The 27593-nt window shown below is 36.8% G+C and overlaps 1 protein-coding gene and 1 long non-coding RNA gene across 4 annotated transcripts in view; both read right to left on the reverse strand.

Annotated features, from left to right (window-relative positions):
- Positions 1-3362, reverse strand: part of LOC141441257 (cyclin-dependent kinase-like 4) — a 26459-nt gene extending 23097 nt beyond the window's left edge. Inside the window, exons 1-5 of the mRNA XM_074105929.1 lie at positions 3045-3362; positions 2155-2295; positions 789-983; positions 159-328; positions 41-66 (exon numbers count right to left, since the gene is read on the reverse strand). Of these exons, the coding sequence (XP_073962030.1) occupies positions 41-66; positions 159-328; positions 789-983; positions 2155-2295; positions 3045-3116 (604 nt within the window). The 5' untranslated portion in view covers positions 3117-3362. The remainder of the gene's footprint in view (positions 1-40; positions 67-158; positions 329-788; positions 984-2154; positions 2296-3044) is intronic.
- Positions 3363-7531: 4169 nt separating this feature from the next.
- The window catches only part of LOC141441102 (uncharacterized), a 28692-nt gene continuing 8630 nt past the window's right edge, over positions 7532-27593 (reverse strand). The window contains exons 3-4 of one of the 3 annotated variants that reach the window (XR_012452773.1): positions 8144-9636; positions 7532-7664 (exon numbers count right to left, since the gene is read on the reverse strand). This is a non-coding gene — a long non-coding RNA (uncharacterized lncRNA). Of the gene's footprint in view, positions 9637-27593 lie in introns of all 3 variants that reach the window. The other 2 variants (XR_012452775.1, XR_012452772.1) reach the window with 2 other exon arrangements.

The raw sequence follows: 27593 nt of genomic DNA on the forward strand, positions 1-27593 counted from the left end.
TTAAACCAAGCTTTATATTAGCTGTGCAACTTGGGCCTACTAAACAGTGTCACCTTTATCACGTTTCTGAAATATGGGGTCTGACAGCTATAAGCCACAAGCCATGAAACCTCACGATAACATTGTTGAATGTGTTTCATTATACATCGGTTGCCAACCTGTGCTCAGCTACCAGCAGCTCCGGCGCCCGGTACCAACGCGTAGCAACGTATTCGGTGTAGGGCTCCCCAGGCGCCGCCAACGCCCTCGCAAACCCCAGGTCGCACAACTTCACAATGCCCGCGTTGGAGACCAACACGTTTTCGGGTTTCACGTCTCGGTGGATAATCTGAAAATATCGCAATGGATATCATCTGTACAGTTTACACTTTATTCGCTCAACAAAAATTCCAAAAAAAATTAAATCCATCAGAAGAGGATTTGTATTCTAAAGAAGTAGTCTTTTCTGTGGAACTAATTACGTAGGCTCACCACTTTTAAGCATTCCAAAGGTTCACTTATTATGATACCACTGGTAACCAAATTTATTAGACTTAAAGGATTCTCGAAAACAACCAGCATAGAACGGCTAACTAAACTACTAAAAGCTTAGAAAAACACCAACATCCAAAAGTTCAAAAGGATCGTAGTGCCGTACAATCAGAACGTTAATGTCGCTCGGAACTCGACGGTTTTCTACTTTCTTTCCAGAAGATTCAAATGAGAAAGAAAAAGAAAACCTATCGTTTGATTCGAGTTCCAAATGACATAAACAAACTAGTTCAAGTGTAACTGGTGGAAATGCCTACAGAGTTTTGGTGGCAGAAGTCGATCCCTTTCAGCAGCTGGTAGAGATGCTTCTTAGCCGTCGGTTCGCCGAGACCTCCCGGCGAAGCCTCAAGCTCGTCCAGTAGTGTGTGATCCAGGTACTCGAAGACTAGGTAGAACCGCCGCTTTCGACGGAACACTTCGATCATGTTTACTAGATGCTCGTGCCTGAGTTTCTGCGGAAAAAAAGTCGATTCTACTGTTATGTGCGCTTTAGACTTAACAATCGCACGACTGCTTGGACTGTTTGATTGACTCAAATGATATGCAATGACAATTTTGCATAGCGACATAATAGACAAGGAATAAAGAAAGATATCACAAAAGGCGTCTAAGGTCTTTTGTTAGATGCGACCTTCGGATTCCAGTACTGTAATGAGATGAAGAAAGCAAGGAGAACCACCAAAAAAATTTCCCAAGAATCAAGACAAGCACGGGTATACAGTCAAGAGTGTAGGGATACAGGGTCTCCCTACACTATCAACGCGAAGTCACAAAAAGCTTTATGCCCATGTGAGATTAGTGAAAGAAAGGTCGATAGCCTTGCTCTGATGTCGGGAGACCCTTAGAAGGATAATTTAACATTATTTCCTTGCTAAAACTCTCTTAATCTTTACAAAAAAAAATACGTGTTGGTTATGTATCGGAACAAAGTTTGGTCGAAAATAGATTATTGTTATAGAATGAACAGGCATTATTTTGCTTGAAAAACTTTATCCATCTACGGGTGACCTTGAATGTTTCGTTATATTCCAAAAACGTTGTTTGCACGTCAATTCTCTACCAAACATAGGCAGAAAAACTTTTAGAACCATTGTTAGTCTAGAAAATATTTCAGCGCTTTCGTAATAATAATTGGGGTTATTTGCTTATCACTCCCTTTGAAAAGAAAATAGAAGTTTAATTTTGTTGTAATAATGTAATGAATGTCGATGGTATTTACGATTATTCACCACCATAATTAGTTTTAATTCTTTTACGTTAACCAAGGCCAGTACAGGCGGAATTCATTCCATCTGCTCCATAATCGTAATCATTGTCTGCTGCCCATACATTTTAATCGCAGCCAGCGTGTAGTTTGCGTACTGTTGTGCCAACTGCAATGAAAAATGTATGGATAGTCGACAGCAGTGGTTACATTGCATTTGGAATACAGACTGTCTCTACTGGCCCTGAAGTTTCTTTAAGCTAGCAACGTCTAATCAATCCTCTGGTGATATGGGCCCCGGTATATAGACCAGTTGCTGAAAGTGATCGCTGGTCTAATTGTTTTTTTCCTGTTTTTTACGATTAAAGTGCTCCTTGTGCCTCTAGAGACTGGTGGCGGATGTTTACGTTGATGATTACCTTGAGCATCCGTATCTCCCGCAGCGCCATCTTGCGAACGGCGGCGTCATCCTCTGTCTCGAGGAACTTCTTGATAGCAACCAGCTGGCCGGTGTCGCGCCGGCGGCATTTCAGCACCACGCCGTAGGAACCCTCGCCCACCTGACACGAACACACATAAATTAACTTGAAGAGTTCTCTGCACAAATTCAGGGGAACCATGACCCAAAAGCTCTACTATGTAACATAGCAATAATAGCAAACCATTGTGTCAATGAAGAAATAATTCGCCAATTCAGTAGTTTGCTGGTTAAAAAATATTCTATTCAGTTCATCAATTACATTTTCCGAAATCATTGTCAATCAAATAAAGAATTATAGAGATGAAGCGCGTGAGCGAGAGAGCGGGAGCCACAAGTACGAAGAGAGCGCCGTGCACCCCATCCTCACAGCGACCCACCATTAACAGCAGTGACAACAATTGATGATAATGACGCCAATGAGGTTGATGATGAAACTTGTATCGGCGACACTCACGACTGCCAGATGCTCGTACTTGTCCATGGCACGGCTGCTAGATCCAACCTAACTCACAGCCACCTAACGTTAATAGAAGCGACAACAGTTGATGATAATAATATCACTGGTGATGATGATGATATAGAGGATAATAATGATGTCTCAGGCGTTAATGATGTTGAAGATGACATTGATGATAACACTCACGACTGCCAGCTGCTCGTAGTGTCCATGGCTCGGACGGCTGATGGCGCATTCTATCCTCACAGTGACCTACGTTAACAGTGACAGTGATGAGTGATAATGATGTCATTGGTGATGATGATGATATAGAGGATAGTAATGATGCCACTGGCGTTGAAGATGCTAATCATGATATTAGTGACACTCACGACTGCCAGCTGCTCGTACTTGTCCATGGCACGGCTGCTAGGCGTGGACGGGGAGAGCGCCGCGCGCCGCATTGTCCTCACAGAGCGTCATCGTCACCATAAATTGAATAACCTGAATAAAAAAAATAATCATGGATCAAAACCTGTCAAAGGCTTGTCGGACTCACGCACCAAGGGTCCCGTGGAAATTTGTAGACATGTATTTATTATTTATTTATTCATTCATTGCATATCACATTTATACATAGTAGTTGTTACAGTTCGGTACAGTCATATGTGACACCCTGCAAGTAGTATTAGTGTTCATGTACCCATGAATGACGATGATGGTTTCAGACTAGCGTTTTATACGGTCGATACGTAGGTATTCTGATATTGGACATTTCTGCATGGTTCAAAAATATTCCGGTGTTTGAAAATGCCTAGTTTCAATTTGCAAGCACGTTACCGTTTACGATGTAACCGTTACGAACGCTATAAAAAGACAATTTGTTTGAATATTAATCGGTAGTAAAAAATAATGTCGACTATGAAATGTACTGAATTGACCCAACGAAGAAAGAAGAGCATAGAAAATGGCGAACATTCCGAAAGTTAAAGAAATATAAACAGCAACCGAACGAACGCGAAAGAGTTCAACGAACAAGTAACAATTGTTGGTATCTATAATATCATTTTAAATGCTTACTGACATAGATTGACGTATTTTCAGACTTTTTCATAATTACTTGTGCTTTAAAAGTCATTCACGATGACGCGTGCCGTGGTTCTTATTAAAGTGTCATTAATGGATAATTTTGACAAAATCACGCGTCTTCGTGGATGCACTAGGGTACCTTGTAACGGTTTCAAATGACATTTGCAAGCCGTCACTGCGCGAATACATTTTGAGTCACAATTATATCAGATTGATAAAAAAATATTGTTTGAAAAGCGCCATCTAGCAAAAATCACAGACAACTGTAACGTTACTGGGGCTCTAATTTAATCTAAGATAATATTAAGAATACTGTTTAAGTATCTAATTACAATTTTAAATATCAGAGGGCGCTGTTATGTATAGGAAACTAATTAACATTAATTTATAAGTTATTTCCTGAAAATTGAGAGGGAACAAACATTCAAATTGAATGCAATGAGTTTTGTATGAGTTTCAGCGAAATATTAGTTATAAAAACATTCTACATTAGGTAGAAAATGTATGAAACAGAAATTAGTATGTTTGTCATGATTACATGAAATATATCCAAAATGCAAGGAAAATTCATATTAAATAAGATTGTATAGGAGATAAGCTTTCTTTTATCCAAGTTTCGCATCTTTCTGTTCAGTAGTTAAGTCACAATTAAACTTCAAAGTTATGGTGTTATTTAGTATTGAGCGGGTAGCGGACATGTATTGAGAGTGAAGGAATATATTAAATACTCATTAATTAATTAGAAAAATGGGATTTACGTTGTTGGTTTTGGAAATATATTTAGATTTCATTTCACAAATATTGGAAAACCTATTCATCCATTTAAACTATATAAAAAAGTAGTAGTTTTGTTAATAATTGGTTAGGGCTGTGACGTCATACGCCGAAGCTGGTGAGGCCGTTGAGGCGGGAGAGGCTCGAGACGCCCGTGAGGTCAGAGAAGACAGTGAGGCCGTTGACGACGTTGAGGCTGAAAGGGCTGAAAGACTATAAATAGGAGTGGAATCGTAGGCCCCGGGCATTCATTTTTTGGTCTTGACGGCGAGCACATTAACTTTTTAAATTGAGGGCAGAGGGTTGTTTCTAGTATTAGGGTTCAGTTCGAAGCGATTTTAAATTTACGCGGGTTCTTGCTGTATAAATTTATTTGGGGTTTTAATCATTTCTTATTTTATTATTGGGAATTTTACATAGTCTATTTGGGTATTAATACAAATTGCAGAGTGAGTATTGTCTTATAAAATGGATACATTTCTTAATCAGATGGATTATAGTTTGCTACTGATTATAGTGGTAAATTATTATCTTCATTACAATTATGTTTGAAATATTTAGTGCTGATTTTCATTCGGAAAGTCGTTGCGAGGGAGTCTTTGCGGTCCTGTGACGGTGAAGTCCCTTAATTGTTTCTGTAGTGTGGAGTGATCGTTTTATAGCGTTTCATTTCAGCCTACGTTTGTATTGTACTAATCCATAACTTTTCTGTGTTTTTCCCAACTTAATGGAAATGACTTTGGTTCCTCCATAACGTACCTTGGTTGAGCTTTAAGTCCGTTTATATCGTCTGACACCTAACGGTGATAACCGTGGATGATATAGACTTCCACTTCCTGAAGCTGTGGTGCCTTCAGCGGCAAATTACTGTCGTACCAGCCACCAGTGGATTCTGTTTGTCTTTTGTAACGACTAAGTAGCGCTCGTCGAAGTGAATGCGTGTCTTGTTGACGCTTAGTTTGTACTTAAGAAACTCAGAATTCCTGTCCCCTATTTATTTACGTATTTATGCACAACGTTAGGTATTCTGCTGTTCCGCGGGGCTCTCCGTCATAGGGACTTTCCTTCGGGAAAGTTGAGAGCTCAGCACCTTGTAGGGACCGATAGGGCTTTAGGTATACACACCATCTTTGTTGATAGGAGAGTAGAAGGAATTCCTTACACCGGGAATTTCTACATTACACTAAATGTACATGTGGGATTATTTCCCTAGTTTTGCTAATCACAGACAGAGTGTAGGGGCCTCGGGCAAGCTTAAAGTACAATGGTAGGATTTATTAGGGCTATGTAGGTAGGGAAGTTCATAGGGCTTAGCTAGAGTAGCGTTTCCTTACACCGGGAAAAGTTACTATTTTTAACTCACCACACAATTAGTTCACCTATGAGGGTTTTCCTCCAAATTGCTAAACTTCAACACAGAGCTAGGGAAAGTTTAAATTCTTACACACCATTTTATTTCTAGATTTCTAAATTCTATTGACAAACTCAATTTTAATATTTAAGAAACTCCTAAGAGTGCTCTATCTAAGACAGCCATGGGCTCCGATTAAATTATAATTTTATCACATTATAAAGCTAGCTTGAAAATATAGATTGAGGATTTGGTACAGCCAGGGAGGCTCCCCGTTGGTTGTCTTACTGCCTGTAGGAGAAGACACTGACACGGCTTGTTACTACATGAATCATCTATAGTCAATTACCTAAAGGGATTGATATGATAGCTATCTTTATAACATAAAGGGGTTACTGTGGGAGAGTGGCCTCTGGGATCGACTGCTTTCTGTTTGAGTTATTAAACTAATTAGAAATATTTATAATTACTTGATTGAATGAGTCAAAAGATTAGACAATTAATGGTAACTATAGGGACTTAGGTATATTATTATATATGTACCTATTATCAATCTACAGTAGAGTTTACTGGTGAATGAGTCGGAAGATTGGGCAATTTCACTGGTAAGCTTATATACAATGAATGAGTCATAAGGTTAGGCCTTTCATTGTTACTATGGTAGGGACTCGATGGAAAAGTCATAAGGTTAGGCTTTCCATTGATATTCTGCAGTAGGGTATACATGTGAATGAGTCATAAGGTTAGGCGAGTTCACTGGTATCCTATTGTAAATTAAGCATAACATTTGCCATAGAATTGTATCTGTACTAAAGACTTTGTCATGCACCATAGTTAGTGCGTAGTTTTCCTGATCTGCAATATACCTCTTCTGAAAGGGGAATATTGTTGTTTTTGGAGGCGCTGGTGGGTTCATAGGGGATGGTATATGGCTTTAAACCATATTTGGCGGAACCCCCGGGGGCATTGTGCCCCCGGTATCAGTCCAAAATACACTTACAATTCATATCCTAAAGTTTGAGAAAGTTCCTGAGAAATATACTTTTCTACATAGTTTGCTTAATCATATAATAATTATTCCATTCTTACTTTTCACTTAAATTACTTTGGGTTACTCGGTGCACACAACGTAGGTTCTACATATATCACTAGACGATTCACATGGCCACTTTAACTAATATTCATAAGTAGGAGTATTTACCTGAACAAAGTTTTATTAGTTAGATAAACATTAAGTTGTTAAGTTTTACTGATAAGTATGTTAAATAATTAATTTAGTTGTAAGTACAAGATAGATATAAGTATCAGTAGCAAGAATCATCATCATCAGTTCAGTTGTTTAGTATGAGCAGTTACAATATGGGTTAGCCGTGACAGGATGAACTAAGTTTTATTCTAATTAGTGTTTGGTGTTTGTTTGATAAAAAGTAGATTCACTGACAGTTTGTATACTTAGTATTCATGAGATAGGATAGCAAACTACTTACTAGATCAGTAAATTTCATAAGTTAGGTTAGATATTAAGTTTCATTACTTAAGTTTCAGTGGCTGTTTTCTCATAAACAGTCACAATTTGCTGTTCGTGGAATGGAGGTGAAAGTAAGAATGGGAATTTATAGTTCACACTAGGAATAGGAGTAAGGAAAATTAAGTTTGAACACAAAATGTTATACAATTGAAGGTTTAATGAAAATAGCACAATTTGTCTTGTCACTAGGTAGGATGAGGATTTAGGTAGGCTGCACTTAAATTAATTTCATTCACTGTTTGTAACACTGATAGTTATTCAAATCTCCATCTGAAAACAAAATATACTTATTGTAAATTTGGTAGATTTCATCGGTTGACTTTTGACGTTGGAACGATTAACTTTAAACCATCGTTCGATTGCCAGCTGACGGTGTTGTGTTACTTGGAAACTTTGATAGTCAGATTTCAGTTTCCTGAAGTTCAATTATTACTAGATCACAATTAATTATAGCACATTAACTAAAGTAAAGTAAATCGCTCGGCTCGCCCGCCATTTAGAGAAAAGTCAAAAGTGACATTGACATGACGTGCGGTGCGCATGCGTGATTGATGTTCTGAAACGTAGAAAGAGTAACCTAAACGTAAACGTAGTGTATTATAAGTCTATGTTCTGAAACCAGTAGTGAGAGGGAGACAGAATCATATTCATACATATGGTTCCATTTTACTAGAAAATATGAGTAAATATACATTTAATAGGATTATTGTTATCATATTTATTAGGAAAGTCATTTAAAATTACAATACCATACAATGACTCCTTGTAGAGGGCAGCCTTGTAGCTTCGGAGCAATCTCTTCCAGAGATCCAAGTTAAAACATAGAGAATAACTTATTTATGAGTAGCTATTTCATTCTTATTAGAAACCGGAGTATAGGTAGATAAATACTGAAGGTACTTATGTCAAATGTTGTGTTGGTTTGACAGACGGGGGTCGGTAGGAAAATTACCTACTTACTAGAAAAGTTGCATAGAATAAGCTTGGGTCTTACATACGGGGGGTCGTAACTTAAAGAAATTCAGTTTAGGCTACCTATTTTACAAATCATGTGAGCTAAGTGAGCATTTGGAACAATTTAATTAGGCCAAATGAAAAGTTATGTTGATAATAATTAGGGATTAGCAGGCTATAATATTGTCACTCATGACAGGTGTGTTTTCCCATACTTAAGTTACAAGAAATTCTATAAAAAAATTTAGCTAGGAATAGGGACAAGCTCAAGATAAAAGGAAGGTATATATTGGTACTAGGTGTGTGTGCACAAAAATGTCAATGCTTATGCATATACAGTTTCACACCGATTTAGGCAATAGTATAAGCAAAATGATTTAGTCCAAGCACTCTCATTCTTACAGGACGCCTGTGCCTGGCGGTAGGGAATGCATAGGCTGGGAATGGGCTCACACATAGATGAGATAAATAATGCAAATATAAAAGGTTCACAAACCCGAGGTAGCTGTCTAGATCTAAGAACAAGTTTTATTATCAAAATCGGTTTAGCATTTTGAGGTATTTTACTTAAGGCTTTAACAAGCATAGCTGGAAAGATTAATTCAATAGAAAATAAATAGGCTGCACAGTTAAATTATGAAAGTTTGTATAGTTTAGAAAGATAGCGCTTAAGTTATAGAGTAAAGCCAGGAACTTAACTTACTTATAGAGTTTATATACTCAAGTCACTAATATGTTTAATTATAAAGATTTATTAGGGAATACAACTATTGTTTATAAAGATCATAGGGAATTTAAGTGGACATATAAAACCACTGGCTAAAATTTTAAAAGAATGGGGGTCGCTTGATTAAAAATAATTAAATTAGTAATGAAATGTGTTAACTTGTATAGTTATAGAACAAATTACAAGTTGCATTTGTTTCAATACAGTATAGGGAAAGTCAATAGACCTTTTAGGGAATCAATAAAAGAAAGTAAGCTTTTATTAGTATGCAATAAGATGGGAAAATCATTTTAGTTGCATACTCACTGTAGAGTATGATAGTATGCTGAGTTTATTTCATCAAAATAAAATGGTTGCTGGCGGTTAATCCATTATAAAGCACAGAGAAGGAGTACAGTAATAGGCAAGCAGTAGGACATCTTGAGTTGGCACTTCACTCTTGACAGATTTCATGCTGGCATAGTTAAAATTTATTAACAGCTGTCAGTTTAGCTCAACTGTAGTATGGACTTTGTTACTCCCAGAGGAGAATTTGAATTTTAAGATTGGATTTCACTTTACCTGTAAACAAAACAAATCAAATTATATAGGTATAATCGACTATGATGAAATCTAATATGATAGGTGATACTGTACTAGCAATGAAACAGCCAGAAAAATTAGCTTAGTTATGTTAGGCTATTTTGTTAGTACAGATTTAGTTCAAAATCTTAGCGCGGAGATTTAGTATGGCGGTCTTATTATTGAGAAAACTAACAGATTGGAAAATTAGTTCATGAGATGGTAGTTACAAGAATATTATTTTGAGTATGTATGTATGAATTCTAAAAGGATTCAATGAGAAACTGATAACATAGGAAAACTTACCAAAAAAAAAAAAAAAAAAAAAACATTTGAAGGCAAGTGTAGTCAAGTCAAGATTTCATTTAGGTTGTCTTCAAGACAAATTAGTGGTGTTTCACTTTACTGAATGTCAACTTGGTTAGTTATAAAGGGTGATAGGTAAACTATCATTTCCATCATTGGTCAACAGTTCATAATCCATGACAACTCCTTCAGTGACTGAAAGCAAAATATATAATTACTTCAACTTTACAAGTAGTGTAAACAGTTTCAATGTGAAATAAAAGACAGTAAGTAGCTGTTGTCTATTGACAGGAAAAGAGTTTGTTTGAATATTATTAGCAAAAACAATGGAATGTATGTACGGAAACATTAATTACCTGTGTAGTTTGAAGTACTAAATTGGACTTGCATAGTTATTAGCACTGTGATGTAGGTTATTTGGATAAGTTTTACTCAACCTCGAAAGGTTAAAATTAGCAGAAGTTATTTTGAACATTGCGTTGATTTGGTTTTATTGAATATTTTCGATATTTATCGACTAACACTAGAATTATCATCGTTAATCAATGCTACAAAGCATAAACAAGAAACGCATCGCTTACAACATTTTTAATGTTTGACGTGCTGTCATGTTAAGGAAAAGTAAAGGCATCGTGGCCACGCAGCCTATTGTGCATAGACTATAGAAGAACTAATTATTTTCGTGTGGAAAAATTCTATTATAAATTTTATAAGATATTACTTTAGAGAAAAAACAAGTACAACGTATACAGGTAATAATAATATTATAGGTGCGAATGTTTGTCTGTCTGTCTGGTTGGTTGTTTGTTGCTTCATCGCGGAATCGCTGGGCTGATTTAAATGAGATTTGGTATGTGGTTGATTTGGTTCTCGGGGAGGGGCATGGATATTCTGAAAATGCTCTAACGACTACCTAGTAGGTAATATAAAATTGGGAGATGGATACTAGGAGAAAGTAACTTTAAAGTAGATTAGTTAATTTTGGCGGTTGTTAGTTAATTGTGGTAGCCCTTTTATAAAGACACGGTGGTGACAGACAATTATTTTATTAGTAATCAAAATAGGTTTGATAGATACTAGTTATTTGGTAAGATATTGTAGAATAAAATAGAAGTTAAGTTAGTTTGTAAGTGGTAATACCGTGGTAATAAATTTATTAACCGACTTCAAAAAAAAGGGGGGAAGTTCTCTGTTTGACCTGTATGTATATATGTTTGTCCGCGATTGTCTCGCGTTTGGCTGAACCGATTATGATGCGGTTTTCAGAAAGACTAATAGTGCAGTTAGAGTCGTAACTTGAGTTAGAGAAAATAAAAAGTAATTTGAAATTGTTACAATCGGCATATTTTTTGATTAAATTTTGGAAAAAATAATAAAATAAATAGGGAATACAATTATAGTTAAGAGTGATAAGTATGTGTTTGTAAATTGACAATCAGTGTTCGGATTCATATCCTTGATTGATTAAAACTTTATTCATAACAAAGTTGTCGGATTTGTTAAAAGAAATTTGTCTAACTAAGGTGATTGATGTTTTGTAAAACAGAGTGTATAACGATGAGTGGTTCAATGCGGTTTAGTGATATGTGGAGGTTGCTCATGAAAGAGTTTGGCTGGGGCTTTTGAATGTGCAAGCCAATGCAAGAAAAGAGTGAATAATATTATTTAAAGGTATAAGGGTTTTAATATCTCATCAGTTTTATAGTTAAGACAGATCATTTACTGATAGTTTGCCCAAGAATCAATATACCTACAAATGAACTATTTGTTCGAAAGGTGTTAGGCTAGGCCAGATGGCATAATCAATGTTAATATTGCTTACAAGTAGTTCATTACTCTACTGGTAGGAAAACGTTATGGCCCACACTACACATTCTCCAGGGTTTACTTGTTATTGTGTTGGGGTGGTGGTTTTGGGATTGGTGATGAATTAATGGAGATTTAACACTATAGCAATGATAATACATAACGGATTCTTTGGGTTTGGAAGGGGATATGTTGTTGTTATTTTCTGAGCCAAAGGAAGGGGGATGACGACAACATGTTGCTCATCTAGCTCGTTGGCCTCACAACCCGGCGCCTCTGGAAAAATTCAAAGATCTGGCTTTGGTGATATTTATTTCATTACATGATTCACTTTAGTTTCGAAGGTTCCATCCTGGGCAATGATGGATAAATCGTGGTTTAAAAACATACAACATAATACATTTCGAAGGCAAACATTGGTAAAATTATAAAATATATATATTCGCGGTTTTTATTTAATTGTTGGATCCATTTACATCGGTTGTCAATTTTTATAAAATTCACCACCTAAGTAATTGGAGGGGGTCGGATGTAACGGTTTCAAATGACATTTGCAAGCCGTCACTGCGCGAATACATTTTGAGTCACAATTATATCAGATTGATAAAAAAATATTGTTTGAAAAGCGCCATCTAGCAAAAATCACAGACAACTGTAACGTTACTGGGGCTCTAATTTAATCTAAGATAATATTAAGAATACTGTTTAAGTATCTAATTACAATTTTAAATATCAGAGGGCGCTGTTATGTATAGGAAACTAATTAACATTAATTTATAAGTTATTTCCTGAAAATTGAGAGGGAACAAACATTCAAATTGAATGCAATGAGTTTTGTATGAGTTTCAGCGAAATATTAGTTATAAAAACATTCTACATTAGGTAGAAAATGTATAAAACAGAAATTAGTATGTCTGTCATGATTACATGAAATATATCCAAAATGCAAGGAAAATTCATATTAAATAAGATTGTATAGGAGATAAGCTTTCTTTTATCCAAGTTTCGCATCTTTCTGTTCAGTAGTTAAGTCACAATTAAACTTCAAAGTTATGGTGTTATTTAGTATTGAGCGGGTAGCGGACATGTATTGAGAGTGAAGGAATATATTAAATACTCATTAATTAATTAGAAAAATGGGATTTACGTTGTTGATTTTGGAAATATATTTAGATTTCATTTCACAAATATTGGAAAACCTATTCATCCATTTAAACTATATAAAAAAGTAGTAGTTTTGTTAATAATTGGTTAGGGCTGTGACGTCATACGCCGAAGCTGGTGAGGCCGTTGAGGCGGGAGAGGCTCGAGACGCCCGTGAGGTCAAAGAAGACAGTGAGGCCGTTGACGACGTTGAGGCTGAAAGGGCTGAAAGACTATAAATAGGAGTGGAATCGTAGGCCCCGGGCATTCATTTTTTGGTCTTGACGGCGAGCACATTAACTTTTTAAATTGAGGGCAGAGGGTTGTTTCTAGTATTAGGGTTCAGTTCGAAGCGACTTTAAATTTACGCGGGTTCTTGCTGTATAAATTTATTTGGGGTTTTAATCATTTCTTATTTTATTATTGGGAATTTTACATAGTCTATTTGGGTATTAATATAAATTGCAGAGTGAGTATTGTCTTATAAAATGGATATATTTCTTAATCAGATGGATTATAGTTTGCTACTGATTATAGTGGTAAATTATTATCTTCATTACAATTATGTTTGAAATATTTAGTGCTGATTTTCATTCGGAAAGTCGTTGCGAGGGAGTCTTTGCGGTCCTGTGACGGTGAAGTCCCTTAATTGTTTCTGTAGTGTGGAGTGATCGTTTTATAGCGTTTCATTTCAGCCTACGTTTGTATTGTACTAATCCATAACTTTTCTGTGTTTTTCCCAACTTAATGGAAATGACTTTGGTTCCTCCATAACGTACCTTGGTTGAGCTTTAAGTCCGTTTATATCGTCTGACACCTAACGGTGATAACCGTGGATGATATAGACTTCCACTTCCTGAAGCTGTGGTGCCTTCAGCGGCAAATTACTGTCGTACCAGCCACCAGTGGATTCTGTTTGTCTTTTGTAACGACTAAGTAGCGCTCGTCGAAGTGAATGCGTGTCTTGTTGACGCTTAGTTTGTACTTAAGAAACTCAGAATTCCTGTCCCCTATTTATTTACGTATTTATGCACAACGTTAGGTATTCTGCTGTTCCGCGGGGCTCTCCGTCATAGGGACTTTCCTTCGGGAAAGTTGAGAGCTCAGCACCTTGTAGGGACCGATAGGGCTTTAGGTATACACACCATCTTTGTTGATAGGAGAGTAGAAGGAATTCCTTACACCGGGAATTTCTACATTACACTAAATGTACATGTGGGATTATTTCCCTAGTTTTGCTAATCACAGACAGAGTGTAGGGGCCTCGGGCAAGCTTAAAGTACAATTGTAGGATTTATTAGGGCTATGTAGGTAGGGAAGTTCATAGGGCTTAGCTAGAGTAGCGTTTCCTTACACCGGGAAAAGTTACTATTTTTAACTCACCACACAATTAGTTCACCTATGAGGGTTTTCCTCCAAATTGCTAAACTTCAACACAGAGCTAGGGAAAGTTTAAATTCTTACACACCATTTTATTTCTAGATTTCTAAATTCTATTGACAAACTCAATTTTAATATTTAAGAAACTCCTAAGAGTGCTCTATCTAAGACAGCCATGGGCTCCGATTAAATTATAATTTTATCACATTATAAAGCTAGCTTGAAAATATAGATTGAGGATTTGGTACAGCCAGGGAGGCTCCCCGTTGGTTGTCTTACTGCCTGTAGGAGAAGACACTGACACGGCTTGTTACTACATGAATCATCTATAGTCAATTACCTAAAGGGATTGATATGATAGCTATCTTTATAACATAAAGGGGTTACTGTGGGAGAGTGGCCTCTGGGATCGACTGCTTTCTGTTTGAGTTATTAAACTAATTAGAAATATTTATAATTACTTGATTGAATGAGTCAAAAGATTAGACAATTAATGGTAACTATAGGGACTTAGGTATATTATTATATATGTACCTATTATCAATCTACAGTAGAGTTTACTGGTGAATGAGTCGGAAGATTGGGCAATTTCACTGGTAAGCTTATATACAATGAATGAGTCATAAGGTTAGGCCTTTCATTGTTACTATGGTAGGGACTCGATGGAAAAGTCATAAGGTTAGGCTTTCCATTGATATTCTGCAGTAGGGTATACATGTGAATGAGTCATAAGGTTAGGCGAGTTCACTGGTATCCTATTGTAAATTAAGCATAACATTTGCCATAGAATTGTATCTGTACTAAAGACTTTGTCATGCACCATAGTTAGTGCGTAGTTTTCCTGATCTGCAATATACCTCTTCTGAAAGGGGAATATTGTTGTTTTTGGAGGCGCTGGTGGGTTCATAGGGGATGGTATATGGCTTTAAACCATATTTGGCGGAACCCCCGGGGGCATTGTGCCCCCGGTATCAGTCCAAAATACACTTACAATTCATATCCTAAAGTTTGAGAAAGTTCCTGAGAAATATACTTTTCTACATAGTTTGCTTAATCATATAATAATTATTCCATTCTTACTTTTCACTTAAATTACTTTGGGTTACTCGGTGCACACAACGTAGGTTCTACATATATCACTAGACGATTCACATGGCCACTTTAACTAATATTCATAAGTAGGAGTATTTACCTGAACAAAGTTTTATTAGTTAGATAAACATTAAGTTGTTAAGTTTTACTGATAAGTATGTTAAATAATTAATTTAGTTGTAAGTACAAGATAGATATAAGTATCAGTAGCAAGAATCATCATCATCATCAGTTCAGTTGTTTAGTATGAGCAGTTACAACCTTCATGTTTCAGCCACATAAGTAGTTGACCGATAATGATCATGAGAGAGAGCTGACAACAAATAGGGCTCTACGATTATACGAAACAGCGAAGTTCGCTAATCGCGTACCATCCCACTTGCGTATTAAATGACATAAGCGTTTCAGAGGGACGGCAATATACGAAGTTCGAGTTTTGCTGGCCAGTTTTATTTAAAACGTAGTCCGCCAGCCGGCTTAGGGCTCCTTACCAGGCGGCTCACAGAACTAATCAGACTATTGATACGATGTGATTTTCTCTGTTTACTCAAGTTACTCATAAATCAATAATATATACAGTTTTAGTACTAGTTACTTTGTTATTATATTACTAATCCTAATTAGGTACATCCTTCAATGTCTCTTTAAAAAAGTTAATTAGCCCTTACCAATAAGTTGTGAAAGCTTGGCCACAACCCCAAGTTTTATTTCCAAACCCCTGATTTCTTGAAGAAGTTTTAATTTTGCGAATTGGACATAAGAATGCCTCACATTGGATTGGGATATTTGGGAGTCGCTCCAGAAAGTTATAAAATCTCTATTAACCACAGCCATTATGATTACCCCTTTTTTTAGCGCCTTGACCTACGATTTTCAAGCAGATTTGGGACGTAATTTACGGAACTACCTACTTTTCAAGCAGATTTAACGTAATTTACTATAACATAATAAATTAAATCAATTCAAGTATCCCAAATAGGTAGACAAACTATGTACTAATTCACTTTATCTTAAAGATTATTATTGGATTATTCATTTTGTACTTCCAAAGAGACAGTAGAAAAACCTTTTCGGTTTAAGCCAAAACTAGAAAGTATTTAGCCGGAGACAGCCGCGGTAATTGCTATTGTCTTAGTCAGATTGAAAAGGAGAAAAAAAAGAATAGTCGTCTTGGGACGCCTTGATAAGGAATTGAGGGGAATCCGAATGAAATATCCAAGAAGGAGCAGTCGTAGCGAGGGAATTAAAACATAACAAAGTCAGTGCGTTTCAACAGAAAAACCCTGTTAAATTACATTATATGAAAACCCGTACTAATTACTCTTTCAACATCAAACGCAACAAAACTCGTTTATTTTAATGAAAATAAAGTAGATAAGCAACATTTTATTTATGTCTTTTAATAAAATTTCTGTAGATATGGATCGGTGTCTTCAATTTATAATAAAACTAGCTGTTCCCCGCGACTCCGTCCGGGTAGAAGTATGAAAAATAGTTTACGTCTTATGTCTTACCTACCGAATATACACGATAAATTTCATAAAAATCGGTCAAGCCGTTTCGGAGGAGTTTGGTTACAAACACTGTGATACGAGAATTTTATATTATAGAAGTAAAATATACTGAAAACGTATATTGGTACTTACCTAAATAAATGTGCCTATTTATTTTATTTCAAACTTTTTTTACGTAAAATGGTAAAAGTTTTGTGTGCAAAATATTAGGAGTCGCTATTTCAGCCTTTTTTATGTCGTAGTCTACGTTTACACCCATTTCATGTACCTATTTGGCATTCAACAAGTAATGTTCAAGTCCCTACAACGATTGCTCTAAGGAAATTCCATTACTAGGAAATAATCCGGTGTATCCATAATAGGCACTGTGCTAATTATTCTGAACGCCGGTGAAGCCTGTTACAACATAAAGTTGGATTACGAGCTAATTTGCTCGTGAGGATGGGTAAAGAGCTTCTTGTTTTGAGGCGAGTAATCTTATCTTAAATAGATAACAAAATGAAACATAATTAACCGCGAAAGGTAAGATGTTTATATATCTGCCTTTTTCTGCCTTCATTTATTTCAAACATTTAAACAATTATCTTTACAGGCCTTGCCTGATGCGATAATGTGGCCAAAAATGTTAATTATACTTAATTATAAGTATTATAAGATTATAAAAATGGGAATCAAAATGGTCATCCACGAGAATTAGAATTACAGAAAACACACACACATACAAACATCACGCCTGTATTCCCAAATGGGGTAGGCAGTGCACACGAACCGTTACCGCTTCGGAGCCACTCTTAGCAATTTTAGGTTAAAAGTTTGAAAAAAAAGGTACTTTAGTGACAGAGAAATTAAATGAAAACGACAATTTAGCCTTATAATCTTAGAATATATTTTAGGTAACAAACATGAGGTAAATAGTTTTGGCGAAATAGAGTCCCCTTGCCTAACTCCTCTCTCGACCGGAACCGGCTCAGTGAGCTCGTGGAGTTTCACTTGAAGCGTTGCACTTTGGTAGACTGCTTTGATCGCTTCCACATATCTCGTGTCGACCTGGCATCTGTGCAGATATTGTATAACGGCCCAGTGTTCCACCTTTTCGTAGTCTATAAAGGCTACTACCAAGGGTCGATTATATTCAGTACACTTCTCCACAACTTGCCTGACAGTGTGAATATGATCAATAGTCGAAAAGCCACATCGAAAGCCTGCTTGTTCCACTGGCTGGGCAGAATCTAGTCTATTAGTCAAGCGTAGGGTGATAACTTTGGTGAAAAGCTTATATAAATGGCTTAGTAGAGAAATTAGTCGGTAGTTTTCAAGTTTGGTTATATCCCCTTTTTTATGTAGAAGTATCACAACCACATTCTTCCATGTATCTGGTACTACACCCTCAAACAACACCTTATTGAAAAGTAATTTGAGTTGCTTAAACACAGGCTTTCCTCCGTACTTCAGGTATTCATACGTTATCCTGTCCTTGCCTCGCGATTTTGCTGATTTCATGAGCTTGAGGGCATGCTTGATTTCATACAGACTTATCTCAGGCAAGTCCTCAGTTCTGTGCCTAACCAATGGCGCCCTGGGATCCCTCCGCCGCAAATCTGGCCCTGGTGTGCGGGAACTGTATAAATTGGAGTAGTACTTACCTTTCCACAACCTTCATTACATCTTCACGGTTAGTTGTAACCAAGTTGCCCTCTGTACACAACTTATGAATTTGCTGGCTACCCCGCTTCAAGTGTTTTCTGAAAACTTTCGGCCCTCTATGCTTTTCGATCATTTACAAAATAAGTTTGTTCTTCCTCTGTCGCAACTGCTGTCGTATAAGAAGCTTTGCTTAGTTTGCAACTAATTAGAATTGGTCGCAAAAAATAATGTTTATTTTTATTTTATTTTTTCATCAAATAGGCGATTTTAAGACACCTATTTGAAGGATGTTAGTTTTAGTTCAGTTCAGTAGTAGTTAAAACGTAGTGTTTTCTGTCACCTGGCAGTGTTAGGATTAGGCGGTTTAGTTACATAACGTTTATTTATAATGAAAGTCAAACAAAGGTCATACGTTATTTTGCAAATATACACACGATCATAAGGTTTTTTTTTATTATTATTAAACTGGATGGCAAACGAGCAAGTGGGTCTCCTGATGATAAGAGATCACCACCGCCCATAGACACCTGCAACACCAGGGGGATTGCAGATGCGTTGCCAACCTAGAGGCCTAAGATGGGATACCTCAAGTGCCAGTAATTTCACCGGCTGTCTTACTCTCCATGCCGAAACACTGATGTGTGCAAGCAGGTATTTTATTACTAAAATTTTATAAAACGATCCGGCAAACAGTCCTTGACTTTGAGTGCCCAATCACCAAATTTAGCGGGCAATCGACAGACATTAAAACCCTCTCGACAGATGCACTAGCCTACCTTAAATCTAACCTATTAAATATTTAGTTTAAGTAGAGAACCAGAAGCCATACGATAAATAAATAAATAAATAAAACGATTTAATAAACCTATTCCTCGAAATAGTTTTGGAATAGACCTTGTAAAAAAGTTATCAATGCCAAATTGGCATTGGTGTTAAAGTGTCCCATGATATTTAATTTAGTTATTGATTTATTTACTAGTCAAAACTATTAAGTCGTATTTTTATATTGTAGTGTATTGTAAACTCTTTATTGTACATAAAAACACATGAAATTAACTAACAAAAAAAAAGAAGTACAAAGACGAACTTATCTTATTTATTTTGTGTTTATAAATAAGTGTTCTGTTTACCTCGCACCTAATTGTTTTTTTTTGGCGCATATTAAATATGTAGTGCACAGTGGACGCCACATAATTGGCCATCCCTCGGGTGACGACAAAATTGCTAAAATATTTGCCTCCCCAAAATGGAATTTAGCACGAAAGGTTTATTAGATTAATCATTGTTATGTGGCAACTTCGTGTCAAATTTATCGACATTTTGTAAATTATACAACATTGCCATTAAATTGTGCAGGTTTATTCTCGTAAACATTGATTGATAATCTGCTATACTATTTACTATTCCAAATCAGTAATAATTTTATTTATGTTAAATCAAAGCAAATATCTAACTTAATTTAAGTCTGAGAAACATAAATAAATACGCGTGACGCGAAGACGCGTGATTTTGTCAAAATTAGACATTAATGACATTTTAATAAGAACCACGGCACGCGTCATCGTGAATGACTCTACCCATACCTATTTAGAAATATTAACTTAATAGAGAAACGGTAGGTCTGATTATTTCAAATCTTCCAACATCTAGGTAGAGTCCTCGTTAATTAGCAGAGGTGTAGTTATATAGGAACAGTGTTGAAAGCTAATAGCTTACTAATTTACGAGCACGACACTATCGTTTGATGTTCGATGTCAAAGGCTAAGAGCAAACATTCAGAGCGAACATATTCCGGGACACTAAACGATTTCACTTAGGTAGCAAATTGTTCTAGCTATCGAAGAGTAAAGGTTCCTGTGGTAATTAAATTATGAAGGTGTATTAAGAGCGTGTTTGTTCTTTCTATATAATATTAATTATAACAACAAACCAACCGTCGGGTTATGTCATAGTATTTATGCTTATAGTACTTACTCCAAGCACATAAACGCTGACATTATAGTTGAAGACATTTATTGTGACGTGCCGTGGTCTACGTCCTGCGTTTTTGTCGCATGGTACGAGTAGGTCATAGTTTCAGTACTGTTATTAATTACGTAGTATAAGTATTTTCCCACATTGGCAGCAATGAGAGACGTTTGTTGATACACTACACTACCCTTAGGGTGGTGGTGAGGCGAAATGAAATGCCGGCGGAAATTGTGACAGTAATTGTCGGTTAGGGGAGGGGAGGGTTTGGAGTCACAGTCATGACTCCCATTCCGATGCATCTACCTAGAAAGGAAACGGGCGTATTCAGGCATTTTGGATGTCGTATTTGGGTAATTGTTATGCAACAGTTGACGAGTGTGGCAGCTAAGTTGACGAGTGGCGCGTCTCGCAGCTTTGGTAAGTACGGATTGGAAGCCATCTTCATCGTATACAGGCTGAATGCTTACATTTTTAGCCTCGGCAAATTACGAGATATTATTTATAGTGGAATTGATATTATTTCTAAGAGTAATTACTAAATTTGGCACTATTTTCAGATACCATATCAAATTATTTGTGGTGGGATTTCATCTTACTTTCACAGTTTGCTTAATGCTCATACATGCACAAAACCTAAACGTAACAAGGTATCACAAGTCCAACCGTCCATTCTTGCAACCATTTTTACCAGAAATTTTCGTTCTAAAGTCCGAATAATCAAGATCAAGGTGCAGGTTGATCGAAAAACTCGCACGGTTACGCCTGCAGAGAGATCTCGATTGTAGCCTCTCCCCACAAAAAATAAAAACAAAGTTATCCGTGATGCAATATCGGCAAAACGTTGAGATAATTATAACAATATTTTGCGTTTTTCCTTTTGCTGGAAAAATAAGTCTCGATTTAGTTGTGCCAAAATTTATAGAACTCTTAAATTTAAATCAGGTTTATATCCTAAAATGAGCTTTATGTTTTCTAAAAAACGCCATGAAGTGGTTATATGCCTGCAACAGAATTTTTCATCAGAGTCTAATGTATTGAACAACAAAGGAGTGGTATAATATTTTTAATAAGTTTTGAATTTTTAATCTCGATGGAAAGATAAATTGAAAATAAAGTTAAGGTCAAGTTACTAGACTAAAATAATCATAATTTGTACCGTCCAAAACACCTACCTTGTATACTTTGATCTTGTCTCATCCTAAGGAAAAGCCATAAAAAGTCTGTACAACATTATTTTCCTCTCAGAGAATCGTGAAGGCATTTCTAAAAACCTTTTTTTAAAATATCCAAAATCTATAATCTCTTGGACTGGTGACATCGATTCTATATTTTTACAGGTAGGCTGTTTGTTTGTATTTAGGGATAATTTCTGGAACTGCTAATCTGATTCTAAAAATGAGCAGTTTTCCTGAATTGATAACAATTATGTAGATTTAAAAATATCTAAACCCTGTATTTCTCCTATCTGGGGCATCGTGCCTAACATGCTTGCGGCATTCCCTCGCTGCACGGCTATGCTCAGCCTCTGGGCGAAAAAAGACCCGGCCCTGTGGTCCATTTCGGCTCACATACTTATTGAAAGTCCGAATGTAATGTTTGACAGAATGATCGTTTGTCATAACTCTTTTTTCTCTGAATCCAATGATTGATTAGAATTCTTATAAAATAAACCTAACCTAACCTATAGTTTTCTATAGGGTGAGCATTTAAAATTTTCAGAAAAATTTAAGATTTCAGTGCGAATAAAAATCTAACAAACGATGATTCGCACCAAAATTACGGTATGACTAGCAAAGAGTTTGCGAACTTTGGCGACCAGGGGGCCACAGGGCGACCAGACTACCGTCCCGCCAGAATGATTTCTTGTTTTTTTATTTTATTTCATGTCATGTTTGAGAAAAGCACTATACAAGCCTCGGCCGGAACGTGGGGTTGCCGGCCTCGCATCCCTATCCGTCTATATCTTCTTGGCCGGCAACCCCCTACTGCCCGGCCTCTACAGTAATGTACTACTTTGGTGTCAGATGACCGCGGTCCTAAAGTTTCTAACGCAAGTGCCGCAAATATGCAATCATTCGTTAAAAACGCGTACCTATTTGTGGCACTTGGTTGTCTGGGTGTGGTCGGCAGCAGTCCCAGGCTTATTGGCATAACCTCTGTCGTAGGACGGAGCCAGACAGGAACTCTGAGCAAGTAAGGTCTCACGGCAAAGGCTTGCCCAAGCTCCAAACCACCAATGTACAACCATCGGGCCTCTCCGTCCGAGACGGACATGCCTGAGGGCTCAAAGCGTCGCCGGTATGGCAGTAGTGCTGAGTGCCCGACGCATATGGTCGTTAACACATTCGTCGACACATTCCCTGAATTAAACACTATTTCTATTAAAAATAGGCTACTTTTTATACCGAGAAAGAGCAGAATTTCCAAAAGAAATGACGAAGTAACGGGTAACAGGTAATGTTTAATAATCAGTGTTAATCGTTTAATTCTAATCTTCATAATTGATTAATTCACCTCCTCTATGGCACCCACGCCCACTCATCAAATCTTATACGAAGCGGAATTGCTCCTGAAATTGCTATCGTCGCGTAATAAAGTGGATCTAAGAGATTTATGTGCTATAGGATTTCATCGCATGTGCGAAAATAATATGATATTTAATAAAAACGCCTATAAAATGTGCCATGTGCATCAAAATTCCTTGGCATCTTTGGACTCGCTCCAAACTAAAATACACCATAGTAGACTTATTTACAAATAACCAATAAATGTTAATTCTGCAAATAAAAAAATCTAGGCGTATGTAAGTATGTACGTAAATGATATATGGTATATCACACACCGCTTGTCAAATAAAATTACTGCAAATTGGGAATAAACCAAATAATTTAAAACTATTTTCAGAACTTCACCATTCAACTTTAGGTATCTATTAAATAAAAGATCTTACTAAAAATTATCATGCATGCCACAAAATGAAATGTAAATAATTTATAAAATACTCATACTTGCGGAGTGAACATTAAGGCGCTGTTTCACCATCCATTCATCATCATAATCCCAGCCTCCCGCACACCCCACGCCGCACGTTCCGCTGCAGGGCACAGGGCTCCTCTCGGAATGAGAGGGCTTGGGCAGTAGTTCCCACGCGGGCCCAGTGCGGATTGGGAACTTCACACACACCGTTGAATTGCTTCGCAGGTTTGTTGTGCAGGTTTCCTCACCATCCATTGATTAGTGTTAACTGACGGTTAAATGTGATGCCGTCTCCGTCTATTCGAACAAAACAAATAGAGACGGCATCACATTTAACCGTCAGTTAACACTAATCAATGTATGGTGGAACAGCCCCTAAATTGTATTTAAATAGAATTTATCAGGCCGCTTCTAAATGCTAAACTCCAAAACGAAATTAGTTAATCGTTACCATAATTGTATCTCTAAAATTCGTTGTCTCGGAGCTTTTGATTAAGCTTTGAATTTCATATTAAACTAGATACTACCTGCAACTCCGTGTGAAAAAATCCTTTATTAGGTAGGTACTGCGGGAATTATCTATTCATTTTTTCGGGATACAAACAATCTCATACTAATCCTTTTCCGAGGCTCAAACTGTCTCTACACCATAAATTTCGTCTAAATCAGCTTAGCGCAGTTTAGGTAAGCATAAAGAGGTAACAGACAAACAGACAGACAAAGTTAGTTTCGCATTTATAATATTAACTAGCTTTTGCCCGCGGCTTCGCTCGCGTTAACAGAGATTTACTTTACACGATCTTTATTTTCGTGTTTTAATTGATATTTCAGAGGATTATATTTGCAAATTTTCGAATTTAAAAACTAACTTTGAAGCCCTGTTTCATATTTTCAGGTCAGGGGTGTAATTATAGAAAACCTACTTGTTTTTTTTTGCCCGCGACTTCGTACACGACATAGGATTCCCGTGAGATAGGAATAAGTGAATTCAATAGAAAACCACACTGTCCGCGATTAAATTGAAACAGGCTTCTATTATTTAGGGTATATATTTTTTAAACCTTTCACTAATAGTTTTTTTTAAATCAGCTCAGTTGTTTCAGAGATTACCCCCAATAAACAAAGAAACAGACAAAGTTTAAAAAGACAAAAAATCCTTACTTAGTGCACTTCTATGGTAAAGGACCACTTACACATGTGTGACAAATTCAGGTCTGTAAAATCTGTAGTTTAAGCTAGGTACGCGTTGTCTGTCAGTCAGTCAGCCAGTCACGGTATTTTGTAGCACGGTATACTGTTTTATAGGTCTGGATAAATTTTGTTACGTAATGAGTTGATTGGTTTGGCGTAGGTACTTAATGTGTCGTAACCGTTAAGGAGCCCGTTAAGGAGGAGGACCTTTCAGCATCAGCTCATCAACATGAGATGATGTCTATCAGACGCAAATACTTAAATAGCTTGAGAAAATATATGAAGAACGTAATGCGTGACTACAAAATTCGAGGGTTGCCCTCGATTTCCCCGTGATCCCGACATCAGATCCTGACAATAGGGCCACCTCGGGAGTATACACTTTCGAATAAAAAAGAATTTTTAAAATAAACAAGAAAGAGAAAAAGAAAAATCCTGTTTTTCCCGTTCCCGTAATTATTTTCAGAAAATGCTCTCTTAAAGCTCCCCTACACTCCCCAAGAAACCCACGTCATCGTGAATGACTCTACCTATAACACGAAAAATCCCTTCTTTTCCCGTTCGCGTCAGAATTTCGGGAAATTCTTTTGTAATGCTCGTCGTACCTACTAAGTATGCCAGAGTAACTTAAATTCAGTCAGATAATTAAAGGTACTTCGACGAAACTTATAAGCAGACGAAATTTATTATCATGCAGTTTTGACTAGCAGTCTAAAATTTAAATAGGTACTTAGAAATAGCTTGATTGATATAAATCAAATTGTCAAGAACCAGCTAAAAACATGAAGTCCCTTGTGGAAAGTTTATCTAGTAGGATAAAAGTGATTGATTATCCTCTAGATCCAAATGTAAAGTCGCCCAAGAAATTGGTTTACTACCATACAGTTTAATGTCATTTGTAGCGCTTAAAACGTCAAAGCCTATTTTCACTCAGCAGTCAATATGACAATCAGCTTTATTGTTTTTTATTTCTGAACTAGGAACTGTCATTAAAATTGGTAAAGCACTTTCTTGGTCGACCATACAACAAAGCTAAATAATAAATCATCATTGGAACCATTTATATTTAATATCGTGAACGAAATGATTTCTGAATAATATATTAAGTATACCTAGTCTGAAAACAATTAATCAAAAGCATCATAAAAAAGTTCTGAAAAGTAAATCCTCGATGGATATGAAATAAATTGAGATTTGATCGACTTCAACGTGGATTTCGCCGTATCATTGAATTAACGATTGGTAATCAAAATGATTCAGCCCCTCTATTATATAGCTGTTAAATTAAAACAGCGCTTCAGTTATTTTTACCGACTAGACGTTCTAGTTTTAGTAGCAAAGATCAAAAACTAGGACGCAAAGAAATGGGTCACTTTTCGTCAGTCAGTTAAAAATAATACATACCTAAATTACAGTACCTGCCTTAATATCTGCCACAGTGGAGCGTGCAAAAATATCTGAAACGTCCTACTGGCCCTAGAAATAGAGTAGTATCAGATATTTATGCACACTTTGCTGTGTCCGATATTGGTGCTAGTGACTGTACTAAAGTGTTCGTATTAAAGTGTTGGATCTTAGCGCTGGCAGGCTGCTATAATGATTGGAGGAATAATTTACAGGGACCTTTCTGCACCCCATCCAAGCAAGCGTCAAACTTGTGGCGTAGCAGCCTGGCCGCTGTCGTCCATTGCATGTAAGCCACTGGGCGGGGGCCACCTTTCGCGGGCAATCGTGGTCAGGCCGCTAGACAATTTAAATATCATGAACTTGTAAAGCTGAATCCTAGTGAGATTAGCCGAGAGGTATGTACATCGTCGTCGCGACATAGGCAATTTAATAGTAGTTATGTATGACGACGCCATTCGCCGCGTCATTCATCATAATATATTATTACGAAAATATCACGAGCGTACCGTAGGCAACGCACATCAACAAATCACTTTGCAACCGTGTGTGCGTCAATTTTTTCGCGAATTCAAATATTTTTAAATCCGGACTCGCTTACTACGTTATCTGTACCAATTTCTACAAATAACTATGCGCTTCTCAACGCCCTCCAATATATTGCGGAAATTACGCGCTCCGCCCGTAACACATGTCCAAATAAACTTTTAATCAATCATCGGGTCACGTAAGAACTTTTCTTTATCACACCTTTTTTGTAAGTATAGGTAGGTAACATACAAAGCAACTAATCTAGCGACTCGAATTTTATCCACTTTCAATTTTCTAATGGATGTGCACCAAGAGCTCCGGTAATAATGCCATTATCAGAACCTCTTTAAGAAAACACAAATTATATTATTCGAGAAACTTAATGTTTACCAAAAAACTCGTATGTTTGAAAAGTGACTTATCGGAACATGGAAAAATCAGGTCTCGTATACGAGAGACTACCATGATACATATTTGGCCTTGGTCTCTGTTTGCACTGTCGGCCGCCTAAATTGTCCCGTTAAGCGCCGTGTTAAGCCTCAAAATTGTTATTGTAAAAATGTACACTCAAACCATTTGAACGTTGTTCACCGTAAAACGTTCTCAAAACGCCAAACTGATTTTCTTTGTGAGGCATTGAAATGTGTAATGACATATTTACCTACCTACTGTGAAAGGTTCTTTAGTTAAAAAACGCAACAATTGTTTTTTTTCAGCAATGGTAGTTTTTCACACACCTTTGTTTGAAGCACCCTGACGCAGCATATGGCGTGACATCCTAAACGGTAAACTGCATGAATCGAGATGAGCAAAGTCTTAGAACCAAATTGTTAGTCACAAATGCATGTAGATGCCGATTTTTTTAAATGACTTATTTATTTGATCGCTCCCGTGTACTGAAATTAATAAACATGCATTTGCTTCAAAATGACGTCATGTAACTGGTTACCAGACGCGACCGAGAACATGCGTCGCGCACTGAGGCGGAGCGAAAGAGGC

The sequence above is a fragment of the Choristoneura fumiferana genome, chromosome 23 (assembly GCF_025370935.1).
Source record: "Choristoneura fumiferana chromosome 23, NRCan_CFum_1, whole genome shotgun sequence".
In the NCBI taxonomy this organism is placed as follows: Eukaryota; Metazoa; Arthropoda; class Insecta; order Lepidoptera; family Tortricidae; genus Choristoneura; species Choristoneura fumiferana.